The sequence below is a fragment of the Periophthalmus magnuspinnatus genome, chromosome 16, assembly GCF_009829125.3.
Source record: "Periophthalmus magnuspinnatus isolate fPerMag1 chromosome 16, fPerMag1.2.pri, whole genome shotgun sequence".
Classification (NCBI taxonomy): Eukaryota; Metazoa; Chordata; class Actinopteri; order Gobiiformes; family Gobiidae; genus Periophthalmus; species Periophthalmus magnuspinnatus.
This window is the reverse complement of record NC_047141.1, coordinates 8,977,953-8,996,534: the sequence shown is the minus strand read 5'-3', so window position 1 is coordinate 8,996,534 and position 18,582 is coordinate 8,977,953. Positions and strand designations below refer to the sequence as shown.

The 18,582-nt window shown below is 40.3% G+C and overlaps 1 protein-coding gene across 1 annotated transcript; it reads left to right on the top strand.

Annotated features, from left to right (window-relative positions):
• The first annotated feature begins 438 nt into the window (after positions 1–438).
• On the top strand, positions 439–11,046 carry tbx20 (T-box transcription factor 20). The gene is made up of 8 exons (XM_033981224.2): positions 439–565; positions 1,611–1,860; positions 2,518–2,682; positions 2,935–3,043; positions 4,306–4,464; positions 5,199–5,275; positions 9,345–9,457; positions 10,669–11,046. Exons 1-8 carry the CDS (start codon positions 439–441, stop codon positions 10,983–10,985), a joined length of 1,317 nt encoding a protein of 438 aa, XP_033837115.1. The 3' UTR covers positions 10,986–11,046.
• Positions 11,047–18,582: the final 7,536 nt, after the last annotated feature.

The following is an 18,582-nucleotide window of genomic DNA, read 5'->3' as shown; positions in this document are numbered from 1 at the left end:
ATTTGAACTGAACTTCATGATGCCATGTACTTTTTGCTCCGGCCTTATCCTACATAGGCTTCCACAGGTTTACTTTAGCCCATCTGAAACCAGGCTTCTGTGTCAGATGCGATTGGCCGCTTGCATCAGTCCTACGTCTGTGCGTAAGGAACAGCGGGATCGTGCGTGACGTTCCTTCGGCCTGTGATTGGACGGCTCTGGGGGTTAAAACGAGGAGGGAGAGAAGGACTGGATCTTCCCAAAGTGTAGCCGGCCTCTGATCTGGCTTTAGTCTTCTTTAGACGCAGGATATGTGTCCGGAGAGCTTGTGATCTTTGCGCGTAAGGGGACTCCTCCAAAATTTACCTTTCAAATTGTTGCGCATTCTTCTCGGCTCATCTCGTACCAAACAGCGGGGACACTCTCTGGATTTGCAGGAATACTTGGGACTATCCCGAGATGGAGTATACGTCATCCCCTAAACCGCAACTTTCGTCGCGGGCCAACGCGTTTTCCATAGCCGCGCTCATGTCCAGCGGCAAGCCCAAGGACAAGGAGGCGGAGGAGAGCACCATCAAGCCCCTCGGTAAGACCCGCTCTAACACGCCGCGGGAGCAGGACGTCCCGTGAAGCGCCAGGGACAGTTCAGTGCAGAGAAAGGAAACTACAGATTTAGGAAAGAAATGCGACTTTCATGGCGCTGTACACTCTGTTTAATCACGCACAAGTCTAATAATCTAAAAAGAGCAGAAAAGGGGCATGACCTCGGACACATTTGTAAGATGATGGTGCTATGTGTTCATCGATATGTGCAAGTTTCCAGGGTCAAAGTGACGTGTTTGTGCGCAAAATGCGCAGGCTGTATTATTTATCACATCAGGCCAAGCCGCGCTCGCTGTTGAAATATTTTGTTGTGCCGTTGGGCATCGTTTTTTTCTGGTTCGGCCTAGTATTGTTTAAAAATACTGCAGGCTATTATAAAAAATGTACTTGCTAATAGTAATATTATATTTATTACAAAATATTGTTTTGCTCATTTGTAAATATAGCCTTTCTTGGTCGCAGTTCTGCGTAAAATAGTTTTGCGTTAAATGGTTATGATCACATCCACCTGCACTTCAGCGCTGGACTGTGGCTGTTACATTCTCCTGCCGTTTATCACTTTTACAGATATTACATTTTTCCATTGGTATTTTTTAGAGTGAGCACATATAGACAAAATGTAACCTATTTTACACTGGCACTGTCATTTTAATATTATGACAAATGAATCGTCTGTTGAATGTTCTGTTCAGTTACAGTAGATTTATACTATTCTTCAAATTTAGTTTTGTGTAATAATGGTAATAATTACACTAATACCTACATCTTATTTTCACCCAGTATTTGTGTTTAATTGTCACAAGAATAGCCCATAGCCAAAGACGTGGATATTAACTTAAACTAAAGAAAGCGCCCATAGTCACCTCAGACCGACCTTTATTTAGAGTGAGAGTTGAGAGTCGTCTGTGGCTGTGGGGCGTTATGGAGCCGTGACTTGACCATGTCACTGGTGTTTAGTGTAAACTATGAGATAATGGTAGAGCTGTCTGCTGAAGTGCCCTGACCCGTGTCCGCGTGTGTGCGCACAGAGCAGTTCGTGGAGAAGTCGTCCTGTGAACAGCAGCAGGCCCTGGCCTCTCTGGACATGGCCTCTCTGGACGCGCACGGAGACTTCAGCAGCGGGGGCGCGCCTAGTGTGTGCACGGAGCCGCTCATCCCCACCAACCCCGGCGTGCCCAGCGAGGAGATGGCAAAGATCAGCTGCAGCCTGGAGACCAAGGAGCTGTGGGACAAGTTCCACGAGCTGGGCACCGAGATGATCATCACCAAGTCTGGAAGGTGAGATTTCCACAGTTCTCTACCGTCAGACTGACAACAGCCTGTGGTGCTGAGTTATTTTAATAATACAAAATGTAAAAAATAAATAAATAAATAAATAATAATAATAATAATAATAATAATAATAATAATAATAATAATAATAATAATAATGTCGAATTCATGATTGTTTTGTGCCAGACATTAGATGGATTAGGTCATTTTTGCATTATCTGTTGTGAGAGTTTTATACAGAAAAAAGGCAAATGGAGTATATGCAAATAATACATATAAAATAATTATAAATTTAAATAAATATGGAGACAATTATTGGCCTGATATTTGCGTCACATTTAACGGGACAAGCCTGGATTAGAGATTACAGTATTATAAATATTTTTTACACTAGATTATATTATTCTATTATTTAGACTATAAAGAATAATAGCCCACACTGAACATATTATTTTATAGGCTTAATACGACTGTGGAATTATTATGCTGTATATGTTTAAACTGGGGAAGTTTATGGCCACTGTGTCCTCGCTGAAAAAAAAACAAAAAACAAACAAACAAACAATAAAACAAAAACAACAACAAAGCTAGGACCTAGTCACATTAATTGATTTAAAAATTCCTAAATAATGGAGTGCTAAATGCTTTGTTGTTCGCGCACAGGAGGATGTTCCCCACCATCCGCGTGTCATTCTCCGGGGTGGAGCAGGACTCTCGGTACATCGTGCTCATGGACATCGTGCCCGTGGACAACAAGCGCTACCGCTACGCCTATCACCGCTCCTCGTGGCTGGTGGCGGGAAAGGCCGACCCTCCACTTCCGGCCAGGTGCGTCCACTCCTTTGATCTTCCAGCACGAGCTGTACGAGCTGCACGTGGCCCTCTGATCCACACCGCCCTGCAGCACGCGCTTATAGGCTAATATTCACAGATAATATTTAACTGAAAAATCTGTAGTAAATGCTAAAATGCTATTACACATTAGCCGTATTTTTGCGGAGACACATCGTTACACAGTTTTATTTGTTCAATTAGCTCGTGCGTAATTGTAAATGTACGCTTGTCCCGTTTGTGCGTCAGGCTGTACGTGCACCCGGACTCACCGTTCACCGGAGAGCAGCTCCTCAAGCAGATGGTGTCCTTTGAGAAAGTCAAACTCACCAACAACGAGCTGGACCAGCACGGACATGTAAGATGCATTTATGTTATTTTTTTTTACCATGGCAGAGTCAAATTTAACCGACTATAACCGTCCAAATGTGCGGGATCACGGGGCGTAGAGGACCGCTGTGGTAATGAGGCCTGAGGCCTGTGCTCCTGCACACGGGACAACACAGGCTATAAATAATCATATTTACAGTAGTGAATACAGCATTTTCACCAATGTGTTGTATATATTTTTTTTAATTATTAGAGGCTATAGACTAAAAATATACAATCTATAAAAACTGTGACAATATGACCTTCTATGTAATAGTCTGTATTTTTATAAGCATTTGTCTTTATTTTAATATCATCTCATCTTTTATAGCCCATGTTACAACAAACAATAGTCTGGTAAGAAATTATGAAAAAAATCCAATTAACCCCCACTGATCCATGCTACAGTATAAAAAATTGTACTAAAGTACTAAATAAAAAACATTGTACTCAAGTAAAATAACAGTACTCAATTATACAAGTAGCTTCTGCCACATTTGTAAATTTAAGTCTGAGTGCATCTGAATTAAGCTGTTTTAAATGGCAATCTGCAAATTCTCTGAGCTCTGTCCAACAAACTAGTAACCTGTATGATTTTAAATGTAGCTAAATCCAATTAGCAAATTATACTTAATTACAAGTAGTGTTGTTATGATACTGAAATTTAAACTTAATTTCGATACTAAGGAATAGACTCGAGACTCAATACCAATGCCGATTGTTTCTTTAGACAATAGAAAGTTATTTTCAACATTAAGTAATAGTACTTTCTTTTATATTCCCATGTGGTCTTATATCTGTGTAATCCCTCAGTCGTCCAGGTGGGTTTCATAGTGGTCCATGGGCGTATAATAGTCTGATACTACTCTTATACTTGCTCTGATACAGCCTTTTAAAGCTTTTTGGGAAACGTTCATTTCTGTCCTGTGAATGTGACTTTTTATCAATACCTGCTCAAATGAGTATCTAGTTTCGATGCTAGTTTTAGTATTGATTAGTATCTGATTTTTCATATTTTTGAAAACCCTAGTACATATATTCTATTGGAATAACTATTAATAACTATCTATTGTAGTATTTACATGTTATTTGCTATTTTCCACCTCTGGTATTTATTATATGTACGTTGCAGATAGCGGTTGTTAAAATATTACCTTTCAGCTAGACTGAATCCTGAGTGCGTCTTTGCATTTGCATCTGTTTGCGTCTCTACCACACCTTTCCATTTCACTGTAAAATCATATTCGATAGATCATCCTGAACTCCATGCACAAGTACCAGCCCCGGGTCCACATCATCAAGAAGAAGGAGCACACGGCGTCGCTGCTCAACCTCAAGTCCGAGGAGTTCCGCACCTTCGTGTTTGTGGAGACGGTCTTCACTGCTGTCACGGCCTATCAGAACCAGCTGGTGAGGAGGCACTAAACCGTACACACAGGATTGTACATATTTATTTAAGGACAAACATAACACAGTAGGAGTAATATTTAAATCCAGGTACAGTTTACTGGTTTACTGTAGGGCTGCAAGATTAATCGCAATCGCATTGAAATTGTAATTTGAATGGACTCAATTAGCTATTTGCAAAGGCTGCCATTTTTGAAGTTCCCCATAAATAGTAAATCACATGGCAATTGCAGAAAACTCGCTATTAGATATTTTTCCCAAATCTTTCAGCCCGACCGTTTGCTCTTTAAATTGTATGCATTTATAATTTATTGTTTCACTGATGTAAGTGCAAATGTGATATCAAAATATTTTCTTTAAAGATATAAAAATTAGACAATTATATGGCCATATTGTTACATGATCAGTATCGATAATATTTGCAAATAGTGGTATTTTGACTCAATGGAATCAGAGGAAATGTATTTATAAGAGAACCTTTACTTGCATTAAAAATAAGTCTGTTAAAAAAATCAACAAATCAAAAATATGTTTATAAAGATACAAAATACAATAGAATGCCAAGGCTGGCCCAACTATAATTTTGTTCAAGTTTTACACAAACTGTAACATTGTAATATTGCATTTTAACAGTCCATAATTAACAGTGTTGATTTAATTTGGATCCCTCAGTCCTTTGCCGCTTCCCCGTTCCCCCCTGCCCGAGCCTCAGACTGACTGTGTGTGTGTGTCCTCAGATCACCAAACTGAAGATTGACAGTAACCCATTTGCCAAGGGCTTCCGAGACTCGTCACGGCTCACCGACATGGAGAGGTACTGGGGGCTCCTGCACTCGACACAACATACAGACACTCTAACACAAGAACAGGAGCAGAGCGCGGCACACTACTGTCACTGCAGAGGAGATACCGACACGCTAACACCCACAGACTGTCTAAAGAAGTGGACTAAGTGAGTGTGATGTCCTCCATAGCGTTTGGCTCCAGTTAAATGAAGCTCATCGATGCTAGAGCAGCTATAGGGGCAAATGTGGAGCAGATCTCCACATTTGGAATTCCAACTGTGACTATCATAGCAACCAAAGAGCCAATCCAAAGCGAGGCTGTTGAAGGTAACGCCCCTTCCCATCCACACCGCTGATTTAGCATGGAGTGTGCGCTGTCAATCAAACCCGTTGCTAACGCTATTGGGATCGACCCCGGGAAAAGAAGCACCTGATTTTTCTCTTATTAATGTTCATATCTTGAATCACGGACAAAATAGCGAAATAAAAACACCAGGATCATGTAGCGTGGGTTAATATGAACATTTTAAAACCAAAACAGAGAGAGAAGAGCCACAGTTTTTCAGGATAAAGTGAATTGGAGCCAGAGTTGATGGAGCCGGAAGTGCGCTCATAATGACTTCTTATTTGGACCGCGGCGGCTAGCAGAATAGTTATGTTCATTTATATATACAGTCTATGCTAAAACCAGGAGAGAGGCAGAGAGCTATGGTTACTCTGCTACTAGTGTTTTTATTTGTCTGAAGTCAATGTTTATATTTTGTTGGAGACAAAGCATTATTAATTTAATAGTTTTATTATATTTCTGGACTTAATAAATTGACTGTTAATCATAATACAATTACCAAAATCAATCCAACCGCCCATTGTCTTCCACTTAAATATAAAAAGATCAATGAGATTATTAACGATTTTTTAAGTAGGACATAGATATAATTTTTCCAGGGTTACATGAAATATATCAACCTGTGTGCACAATTAATTACAACCAAGGAATTTTAACTAATCGAAACATTTGGATCAAGTGATGTGATGTGTGTATTTAAGGGCCTATAGTTCAAAGCTTAAGAAGAGGGAGGTGAGAAGGCAGCTGAGAATTTCATAATTTAAAATGCACTCGTCCTGTTGTAGTTTGGGGTTTGTATCTCATATTGGAGGGACGAGACACAATTTTCACAAGATGAAACGAGACATGAGATTGAGTCAGCACGGCAAAAACAGATTTTGACATTGTTAAGAATAAATCAAACGTGCAATCGTCATTATTGTTGCAGAGCTTTTTGGATCTAAAACATCTCAAGAACTTAACCCTTTTTTGTCCAATCCAAATGTAAACACATGGGAAAAAAACTCATGACATCATTATCCTCATGTGTACCCAATCAAAAATTTGTCTCGTGAGATCTGGTGGCACGAGATCTTGTCCCATCCATAGTATCTCATATTGACTTGTATGGAACAAATTGGCAAAACATTTGTCTTCTTCTCTGTCAGCACAAATTAAGTTGAAATCATGTCAGTGAAAAGCTGTGGTAAAACTCATTTGGACTGGATTGAGCAGTTGCCAGGACTATTTTAGGGCACAAAATTAACAGCTGTCATTTTTTTTTGTTGGCTGTTTGGATATTAATTTCAAAATGATGAAATGTACCAAAAATACATATTCAGAATACTATTTACATGTATTCTGTAAAGTTACTTGATTACTCAATTTAGAATGCACAGTATAAGTAAAGGCATGATTTCCCTTTTGTGATCGGCAGTGATGGGAATAATACCTTTAAATTACCTTTGTTACAGAATACTGAAAACCTGCAATAAAATATGTTTTGTAACATATTCCATTACATGACCCAGTGGCATTATATGGTACTATAAAAACATGCGACATAGGATTAAAAAACAGCGTAAGCATAACACACATTTGTTACAAGGTGTGTTATGCATTTATTTAATACTGATAGAGAAGGAAGAATCTCACATGTAAACACCACAAGAGCTGTATTTTCTGTGTCTTACTAAAACTGTAGTTTGAAGCCTAAATTTTGTGATCAAGTACCTTAAAGTATTCCTTTGATTTTAGGAAAGTAACTGTAGTCTGAATGCCACCAAATGAAAAAAATAACTGTATCGGAATGCAGGTACTCAGAAGTAGTATTCTGAATGTGTATTTTCAGTACGTGTATTCAGTTACTTCCCAACACTCCTGATTAGAGATAAATAAATGCATTTTTTCTTCCTAAATGTGAAAATATCCCAAGAATTCAGAGTACAGCACAGTAACAAAATACATTGTAATTCAGCTATTCAGTATTCTATAACTCAATATATTTTCAAAGTATTCTTCCTAACTCTGCTCCTAGAACAATAATGGCCCCTGCCCTCCATCTGAGATCAAATTCTACAACTCAACCTATTTTTACATTAGAAAACAAAAGGCAAACAAACAAACAAAAAACACTCCACTTCCTGTCATTCTCAATTTCTGACACAATCTCTACAAACAATCAGCTGACAAAACTCAAAACCCATCTTCGCTGTCTTGTCTCATTCTGAACGTCCCGGAGCTCAGACCCCTTTGACCAGATACCCTCTCCCTATGGCCCACCCGCTCCTCCCCGTCCCCTTTCTCCCCCCACCGCTCTCCCCCCTCCGTCCACTCTGTCGCTCTCTCTTTTCGGGCCTGTGAATTAGCCCTGATCAATTGGTCTTCGGGGAGCTGCAGAAATCGCATTAGTCTGGAGTCGCCCACTGCACTAAAACAAACTCTAATCCAATTGGCTGCTCTGACTGATTGAAACCAGCGTGCCCCGCCCACCCCCGTCGCCCACCTCTCCCATCCTCGTCTTCTCCCCTCCGCGCCGCACGGTAGTAGAGGGAGCGCTGATAAAAATACACACATTTGTACTGGTTCGCTGACAGATATTGCACTTTCCTAACCTAATTGGGGCCTGCTGGTTGAGGAGAGAGGGAGAGAGATAGAGGGAAGCGGAGGGAGGGGACGGAGGGGGGGTAATGTGGACGTATGGCGCACACTCTCGCTCCAAAGACCCAACAATTTGTGTCAGTGTGTTTGAGAAGAGCTGTCCGACAAGACTCGAATGAGCTAATGCACTTGTGGGAGGCAGGGACATGCAAACATCTACACACCCAGACACATACATCGCACACACAGACACACACACGGCCAAGTGCAATCACACACACTAACTTTTAATGTCATGTTTACTTCGTTGTACTTGGTAGATGGACCAGTGCAAATACTGATACATTACAGTTTTTATACAGATATGGTGAACAGTAAATGACTAGGGATGGGATGAGACACAATTTTCACAAAACGAGATACGAGACTGGGTCCACAAGAACAAGACAACATTTAACATTCACAATTTGTAATATATAAATGTTGTGGCTTTTGCCATTCTCGTACTGCTTTTTGGACCTATAAGAGATATAACTTATCAACACATAGCCCTTTTTTGTCCAGTTTAAATGTAAACACAGAGACAAAATGTATAATCATGTGATTTTGTTTTGCTTGTCCCATCACCATAAATAACTGTGTGATAATAATACATTTAATTTATATAGCACTTTTGTAAAAACTCAGAGACACATTACTGTGCATTATTCATTCACTCCACAGTCGGTGGTCGTAAGTTACTACTGTAGCTGCTCTGGGACAGACTATGGGACTACTATACTCACGTACATAACACATTCATACAAAGCCTAAATATATAACATTAGGCCTATACTTTTTTCATTTGGTTTTAAAGTCCACAAGCATATTTGAATTTAAAATACTAATTCTACAGGAAAACAAAGTGATATCTATATAATTTCATAATTTAAATATAACAATCAAAAGCTTATTTTTCAGTACAAATAGTAAATAGGCCTTTGATTCCAAAACATATTTACAATGAAACCAAATATACTGCAAAGTTAATTAATTAAAATTCAGTCAATGTTAAAAGTAAATCAACATTTAGAATGGAATAAATATGCCATTTTCCGCTTAATAGACAAGGCTGTTTCTTGTTGAGATGTGTAGAGATTTATGTCGGGCCTGTGCTTTGGACTCTGCTGCAGGGAGAGTGTGGAGAACCTGATCCACAAGCACTCGTACGCGCGCTCCCCCATCAGGACCTACAGCGGGGACGAGGAGAGTCTGAGCGAGGACAGCCACGCCACACACACTAGAGGTACTGCAACACAGCAATATACTACAGCATATGGACACTGGAGTCTTAATACTAACACTAATGTGGGTGTCAGGAGGATCGGCCATTTTGACAATTCTCTGGTAAATGGGCATTCTGTAAAACATTTTTTGACAATTAAAGGAACAATATGTATGATTTTGACATAAACTTGACCAATCTGTGTCCATTGATACGAGGTAAACATGTTCAAATCAAATATGGCTTTTACTGATAACAATCATAATGCTGATTTATTTTAAATTACAAAAGCATTGGACATGATGGACAAATTGATTATGTTCTAAATTGGTCTAGTTTTGACTGTCCAGACACAATCAGAGAACAGAAAGAGTCTCACATGAGTCTCTCGCTCAGGATTATAGATGATTGATGGGATTATAGATAATTATATAACAGTGTGCAATGTTAGAATGAAAATATGTGTTTTAAAAATATATAAATAAACCACATGCAAAAACATTGATGTAAATATTGAGGGAAATTGTGCTGCAATGTAGACCAGGATTTCTTTTGTTTTTTATAGCACAGATGTCGGACCTCATTTAGCTGTGTCCTGGTTTAATTTTTGTGAATATTACATTTTGACCTTTGGGGAATTACATTTTTGTATTACTTTGATCAATATCACCATGTCAAAAATAGTTTTTAATTTTTTGGTTTGAAAATGCACACTCCTGTTGTGGTTTACACATAACTCATCTTTATCAGCACAGATTAAATGAAACAGTTTTTTTCACTCTAGTGGTGAAAGGCTGTGGTATTAATCATTGATACGGGGTTGACTACTGGAAAGCACTTATTGCTGTTTTTAAAATGTGAAAAACAGAACTAGTTCAGTTTACAGTGATCCAAAGTTATTCCTCACTTACCTTATACATTCTGAGCAACCTGATTATTCACTACGATGAGTTTATAAGAGTTTATAAGCACTTTTTACAATTCTCAGAGACCAGAGTGGAGTTTTGCAACAACTAGCATGCTATCCACATACTTCCTAATTCTTAGAAAATAAAACGCTTGATAATTAGATACAGACGGTACACAACAAACTTATTTTGACTGCTTATAGAATATATCTGTACGCCCATTTTACCCAAATACATGTAAAACAGTGGGTCCAGGCTCTTTAATATTATTATTTCAATTATTTCTTGAATCAATTTCCTGACATTCCCTTTCGTGTTCTGCAGGTTCCGCGTTCACTGCCTCGGACAACCTGTCGCTGAGCTCCTGGGTCACCACCACCTCGGGCTTCTCTGGCTTCCAGCATCCCCAGTCCCTGTCAGCCGCCCCCACCCTGCCCCACCCCATCCAGGGCTCGCTGCCTCCCTACAGCCGCCTGGGCATGCCCCTGACGCCCACGGCCCTGGCCTCCAGCATGCAGGCCAGCGGACCCACCTTCCCCTCCTTCCACATGCCCCGCTACCACCACTACTTCCAGCAAGGGCCCTACGCCGCCATCCAGGGACTGCGCCACTCCTCCACCGTCATGACGCCATTCGTATGACTCTGAAAACTGAAAACGCGCTTTGTACATAGAGACGAGATGCAACGTGAAACAATATCGCCATGAGTTACAACGGCTTGAATTCAGAAACTGTATTATTTGTGTAGTTTTAACAAGATTTATTTGTTTAACTGATGGTTTTCAGATAACTTAGCCTCGTTATAGTGACCTAAAATATTTAATACAGAAGAGGGGCAGCTAAAATGAATATCATTGTAAGCTCTAGGGTCGTTGAATTGATCTTTATTCTTTCTTTCAATACTTTATATACTGTAATTGCATTTATTCATAGGACCTTTCATTTCAAATCTCTTTACTCCAGGAAGTGAAAAATTCCATTGTGGGGTACTCCATTGTAGGATAAGAAAATAAAAAATATATATGCTTGAAACAAGTAAAATAAACAAGTCCAAATGAATATATACATCTTGATCAAACAATACTACACAAATGATCAGAACTATTCAGGATTCAAGTCATTTTAACTCATGCGGAGGGAAGAACTTTGAAGTAGCACTAAGTTTCTGCTTCGGTGGCGATTTTTGACGGAGGAGAGAAGACTCAAAGGGCATGAAGGAACGTGACAAAGTGAAGCCCGACAAACATGAATATTAAAAAAAAATGAACTTGGAAGGACATTGTGCTAATATTTGTCAACGTCTCGAGGCTAAACGTGGCAGCTGGTGACCCCAAACACATCCAGAGACACAAAAAAAACAAAAAAAACACAACTGCAATTTCTGATAAGATTCGATGTAGAAAGGATCGCAAACCTCCTCACTGTAAATGTTGCAGCCCATACGACGCATGCTGACTGCAGTAGACAAATGCACTGGATTAACCTTATACTCAATATTATGGGATGTTTAATGATAAGGTTTTCATTTTTGGCGTTTTTAAAGGATAATCATAATTTGAAGATGCAAAGATATGGACAGAAGTTCAACATGCTTTTTCAGTGACTCAAATTTCAGCCAGAATCAAACTTAAAGTGCATATGACAACGTTTGTGTGTTTTTTTCAAATTGATACTTTCAAATACAGGAAGGAGCGGTGAGTTATAAAGCAGAATACCTCTACCTATGTCATCAACACAGAAAAAGACTTATTTTTATTAGTCTAATCATATCTATGGTGCAGTTTAGATGAGTTTTGTTGATTCTTGTCATATCTGCTGCCCGTGTCCTACCAGGAAGTACAATGAAAAACTTCATGAAAATTTAAAATCTAGATAAAAGTAGGCGAAAATTGAACTCTAATGATGTTAACTTTGTTTTAGTGAATCCAATCTGTCATATGCACTTTAATTCCGTGTGTTTACTCAGCTCATTTGAGGCCGTTGAGAGGAGGGTTGATTTCTACTTTTACATTATAAATAGAGATTCAAAGTTAGTTTAGTTAAGGTTGAAGCTTTAAGGCAGCTCTACAACATAGTTTCTTACATGACGTTTTAGACAATGCAAGAGTCAAGATTTCTTTTACAGCTGTTTTATGCAGCAATCAAACATATTTTATTTATTTTATATTATAATATATTAAGATGTTGTTACAGTTTTGCAAATTAGTTCCATCAGAAACTATGGGAGTTCTATTAAAGGCCCTGCTGTACCTGATTTTTTTTGCCCTGTGTGTTTGAGCAAAATGTGTCTTTCCCCGGTTTAGATGTATCGTACCAGCAGTTCTTGAGGTCCAAATACTTCAGCAGGAAGTGCACGGTTGGCATGTTAGCTGTTGTTAGCTTTACCGTTAGCTCTGGCCTCTGAGAGTTGTGAAAAGCTCTTATAAATTCATCGGGTTGAATAATTAGGATGATCGGAATTCATAAAGTTCGTACGTGAGGAATAACTTTGGGCCACTGCAAACTGTTTAAAATGAACTTTTTAAGACAGTAAAAGTCAGGTACAGCGGCTTTCATGAAACAGCAGACCGTGCAGGCGTTTTAGCTAGACATATGAGCTAATATCAGTCATTTTCTGTTTCACCTGTGAGCAGAAAACAAAATCTTTAGCTATATAGGCCTACCTTTGCACAGAATAAAAATTAGGCTACATTTTGAAACATAAATATTGTACAAAACATAGAAAATGGAAGACTTTTGTAATGCGCTGCCACTGAGACAATTTTGCTTGATTTTGCTATTGTTCGGTCTGATTTAATGTTTTGTTTTTCATCATTTCTTGTTATTTTTATCAAGTGCAATATATTTATTTTGCTTTGGGGAAATTGTGTAATGTACTATGCCACAGTTGGAAATGATTATTTGTAAACTTGACAAATATATATCACCAAACACTACGACTCGGTTATTACGACTGATATTTTTATGTTATTTCGGTTTACAGTATATGTTCTGAGGAAAGAAAGAGTTAAGAATATATCTCACTTGCACAGTTCTGTAAAACGTCGATCCTTACATAAATGAAATGGTTTTACATTTGCTTCTCCCACAACTCTATCTAGTGGACAACCAATAAAATACTGATGGAAGTCCTAATGTTTTTTAATTTTAGTTAACAGCTCATTAAAGGTGTCTGTGTAATCCCTCAGTCGTCCAGGTACGGTCACAGCAAGAAGGTCCTGGGTTTGACTCCCGTTCTGTACTACTTTTATGCCAAGCTGACTTCTTTCACCTTTATTGTTTGTCTAAAGTCTCAGTAAGTCCCCATTAATAAAAATTTCAAGATTACATTATATAATGATACATTCCAGTGTTAATAAAGGTTAGATGTTTTTGAAGCTAATGGCTAACAATGGTTTACATACCACCAGATGACATCAAGAAACATGATGTATTTTTTCATTTAAATGGTGAAGATCGTTTAAAAGAAGAAACAAAATATAGCCAAACATGATATTTTTCACAATAAAGGGCCTTTAAAGAGTCTATTGTGGTATAACCCGTAAACCCTACAGTGTAATTCATGTAATCTGGGTTTATAACTTAACGGCTGAAAACATTTGGAGTAGCTACTGGATCAAAGTTCAAGTAGTGATTTTTTTGTTGAGAGCGAGGAGTTCCACAGTTCCCCAACCACTAATCAAAAATGGACCTATGGGAATTATGTAACTACCCCGAAAGAGGGCAGCTGAGGAGTCAATGAACTGGTGGTGTAAAACTGCTTTAAGATAAGGTAAGATCAACCTCTGCATTTGACTCATCCTTCCATGACGCTAGGAACCACCTATCAGGAGTAGATGGAGACAGGCTTGGTCAGCTTTACCACAGGTTGCTTTTTTGCGCACAGAAAGAGTTATAAGTTTGACCCATTCATTTAGAATCACAAGATCCTGAGATTAGGTTTGACAGTAACTTGGTTGAGAGGTGAGAGTTTTTATGGTTTTAAGTCCTTTTAACTAACAATCACACCTTTGGGTTTGATAAACACGTTCACAAGGGGGGGGGGGGGGGGGGGGGGGGGGATCACTTTTGTTTATATTTGCTCACAGGGAAGATATTGAGTGGTTAAACTTTGTGCCAGTTTTTGTTTTATGTGGAAAGGCCCAGAAATTGCAAGACTATTAACCATACACCAGGTCAACAAATCTGCAATCTGACAGTTTAACAGCAAATTCTACCATAGAAGTTTGACCTCCAGCTCAATTTTTAACCACATTCTCAATTGCATTCTCATTACTGATACACTGATATATGAGTAGGCCTACATTTAGGCTGATTCTCAGTTTCAGTATTTGAGTTTTAGCCCAGTTTTTGTGGAATTGTTTACAACCAGTTGATGTCTACACTCAAGTGAATACCTAGGGCTATGTTGCATGGAATCCAAAACAGATATTTTGCAAATACTTTATGAAGATGTGGGTCTGTTCATAGATGAATCTCCCCGAGTTCAGATGGGTGTGATTGACAAGTGGATTAGCCAATCGGGGACATGCATGATCTGTCCGCATCAAAACAAATATGGCTGCTTACAAGGAAAAAGAATAGAAAATATCACAGGGGACTGAAAAACATCACGGATTTCTGCAGAATCAATCAGTGAAGCACTAAACTCTGAGGGGAGAGAAATGTCATTTTGTTCAAAACCATGAGTAACCAATGAGCTCCTTCGTTTAACACGTGTCACTGAAATAAACAAATCTGATCACAACATTGTGTTTGGTTCTGGCTCGAGACCTGACGTAGGGCGTGGTGACCAGACTGATATCCCTCTGTGTAAAAAATACAGAGAAATATTCTGGACAAATAGCTCTGCTCTTAAAAATACCACATCATTATCCTGGGTCTTTCCTCCCATGCTCATTTCCAGACATGTAGACTACACTAACATGGCTACACGCTCCATCACCAGCGGCATCTCGCCCACCGCAGACAGGATTGATCCTGCTCACCGTTTCACCGGCCCTACTGCTACCCCGATAAGAATCACCTACATCCTTCGAAAAGAAATATATAAACAAATAAATAACATCCCGTGTCGCTCTGATACGATTAGAGGCAAAGTGGAAGGCCCTCCGTGAGCTATGGCCCGGCAAATTGGAGCTAGCAGTGCGGCCGAACGAGTCCATTTTGGGGAATAATTTACACAGTAAAGAGCATGAGCTGAATGCAATGCCACTTCCATCAATTTTGCATTTTGGGGCCTTTTTCCTCTCCCCGAGCTTTTAGCGGCCATTTGGCGGAGAAACAAACTGGTAGCATTAGCAAGAGGTGCTTCTTTATGGGCGCACATCCATCGCAGCACAATTCGGCAAATGGCTAACAATATGCTAATAGGCTAAGAGTAGTGAACGGACCCAGACAAGTCATTTAATGTATGTTTTATCTGCAGGACGGTGAGCCTTGTCAGCCGCAATCTGCCCCGACAAGACGCGCCAAGTCAAATTTAGAGATAAAGTGCTTTTAACGAACGAGTGGTGTGACTGCTCCAGGAAGGACAAAACAAAAGACACGGCACAGGAGGCAGTGGTGACATGTGCAACCGGCCGGCAAACAAGCCCAAATGAGTTTAGGACAAATGCGCCGTGAAAGCAAAGTTTGGGGGACAAAGAAGATCTGACAGGACTTCCTAATGCGGCGAGAAACAAGAGGAAGACTGACTGTAAGAAAAACAACGTTTGGCTCACAACAGCAGTGTTTCAGTGGAGTGTTCACCAAGCAAATAGGCCCACCCAAACGTCAGGGTTCAATCACAGCTTCATTCGGAGTATACTGTTTTAGTCCTTGGGCAAGACACTTCACTTGCCTTGCCCAATCTGTGTGAATGGACGTCAGTTAGTCCCAGAACAGCTGTGGATACTAATGGGGTTTACAAATATCTACGCATAAGTGAGCACACTGACTAGTGTCATGTATTCACTCATCATCTCATTTCATGCACAGTAGATCAAGTTCTCCAGCTCAAGTCGACTGTGACCTGACTAAGCCAAGCTCAAGATGTGGATATGGACCCTGGGCCCAGCACTATGGTGCACACAGCCTCTGACAGGTTCCTCCTGACAGGTTCCTCCTGACAGGTTCCTCCTGACAGGTTCCTCCTGACAGGTTCCTCCTGACAGGTTCCTCCTGACAGGTTGCTCCAGCAGCGCCCTAACTCTTAAGATAATCCTTATAATAACATGCATGGTTGGAAAACAATTTTAAGATGCATTGTGACATTTTTCCGATGGAGGGCCTCCAACCTGGCACCCACTTGTCTTCATAAGGATGTTATTGTTTTGCTTGGAATGTTCTAGAGTTGGCACACTAACGTATCTCACAAGAGACAACCAGGTAACACCACCACGCCTGGTTATTTATTCTTAACACATTGGACATGATGGCGATATTTTTATGTTATAATGCGGCGCTTTGGTTCTCAAGACATTTATCCAATCAGAAAACAGAATGAGCTTCACATGAATCACTCTTTTGGGTTGCCAGTTTCAATGCTGAAATCCAGTTGGTTTGAACATAAAATGCCTCTCTCTGATCTGAATGGTCACTACCTAAACCCCAGCACCTGCAGCCAATCATAAATCAGTGCTAGTGCAGCCTCTGCAACTCAGTGACTGAAATCTGAAGGCTCTGAGCTTTACATGAGGCCTGTTCATAAACTGAGAATGACAAAAACGTGTATGTGTCCTCTGTCTGCAGATTAAGGTTCTGGAAACTCAGGTTCAGTTGTGATTATAATGATTGTAGTTCTTTAAAACACAAGTCTAGCTCGCGCAGATCTGCTGTATTAAAGAGAAGGGACGTTAAAAACAAATCGTCCAGAATGGCACCACCAAACTAATGTTACTTGGGTGCATCCTTCTCTGCCTCTGTCTAAACTTCTTGAATCAGAGCATCTTTGCTCAGTGTAAGTGATGCGTCAGTGCTTTTGCGTGCTGTCCTCTGGGGTGTCGTCTCTCTCTATCTCCGCCGTAACAAACCCTATCAGCCAGTGCGCTGTGGCAGGTGTCCAGACCGTGCGCTCCTCCCGCTAAGACAACCCGCTCTGATAGCAGGGAAACCGGCGCATAACAAGGACTTATTATGATGATGAAATGTCCTACAAGCCCCCAAACACCCTCTTAAAGACGTCCCGGGCCCGATAAGGGACGGGGGTAAGTGTGTGGGGGTGGGCCTAACCAAATCATGGGGCCGTCAAGCCGCTGTCATGCATAATTAATTGGGCCCCTCCGTGACGGACTACACAAAAATCCATGGTCATTCGATTAGAGGCTTTTGGAGGACTCCGGAGTGCAGCGCTGTCGGAGCCGCTTCCCCGCTCACCTCTGGACGCACCGGCAAAGTGACAGCGCCACAAGCACATTTAAGACGGGCTTTGTGCTCAGAGTGGTTACAACTTTTAATGTGGTTTGAGCAATATAGTCTATAAAGGTTTTTAAAGAGAGGGTGTAAAGCAAAATTCACTACGGAGCTTTCTACTATTTTATAACGTTGTTCCCTCCACAAAAACATGCCTGAAGAGGTATCCATACATGTTTGGCTAATACAGGAGGGGCTTGGAGTAGAGCTGCTGCTCCTCCACGTGGAGAGGAGCCAGCTGAGGTGACTCGAGCATATGTTCTGGGCATGTTCTGTGTCTCTGTGGTGTCTTCCTGTAAGGTACCCTCTATTGTTCCCAAAGGGGAATATGTCTTCTGCATTTGGCCCATCCTTTATAGCCACTGGGGCATCTCCTTGGGAGCAGTGGGTGCCACAGAGCCACACCCAGGGGCCCATCACCGTGATTTTGTTGCTAAGCTTAGTCAGGACTCAGCTGAAGGATTGTGTCTGCTGTGCATGTTTTGGATTGAGGGAAACTGGAGTGGCCAGAAGAAACGCAGACACGGGGAGAAACAGCCAAACTCCGCACACATCGGCCTCATTTGACACATCAGGGAGTAGAATGTATTTCAGTACTGCTGTCTGCATCAGTGTATGGCACTACTTTAAAAGCAATAAAACACAAACACTTATTTTGGCAACTTTAACTATAAAATATCAATGTATTGATTCCGTAGTGTGCAATATCTAATAATACATTATAAGTATAGAATTTATAAAGCCTCTTTCAAGACATCCCAAATATATTTACATTGCATTATTCATTTCAGCTGCCCCGGTCCCTCAGACTATTGTCAATCACTCACTCGGGCAAAAGTGGGTGCG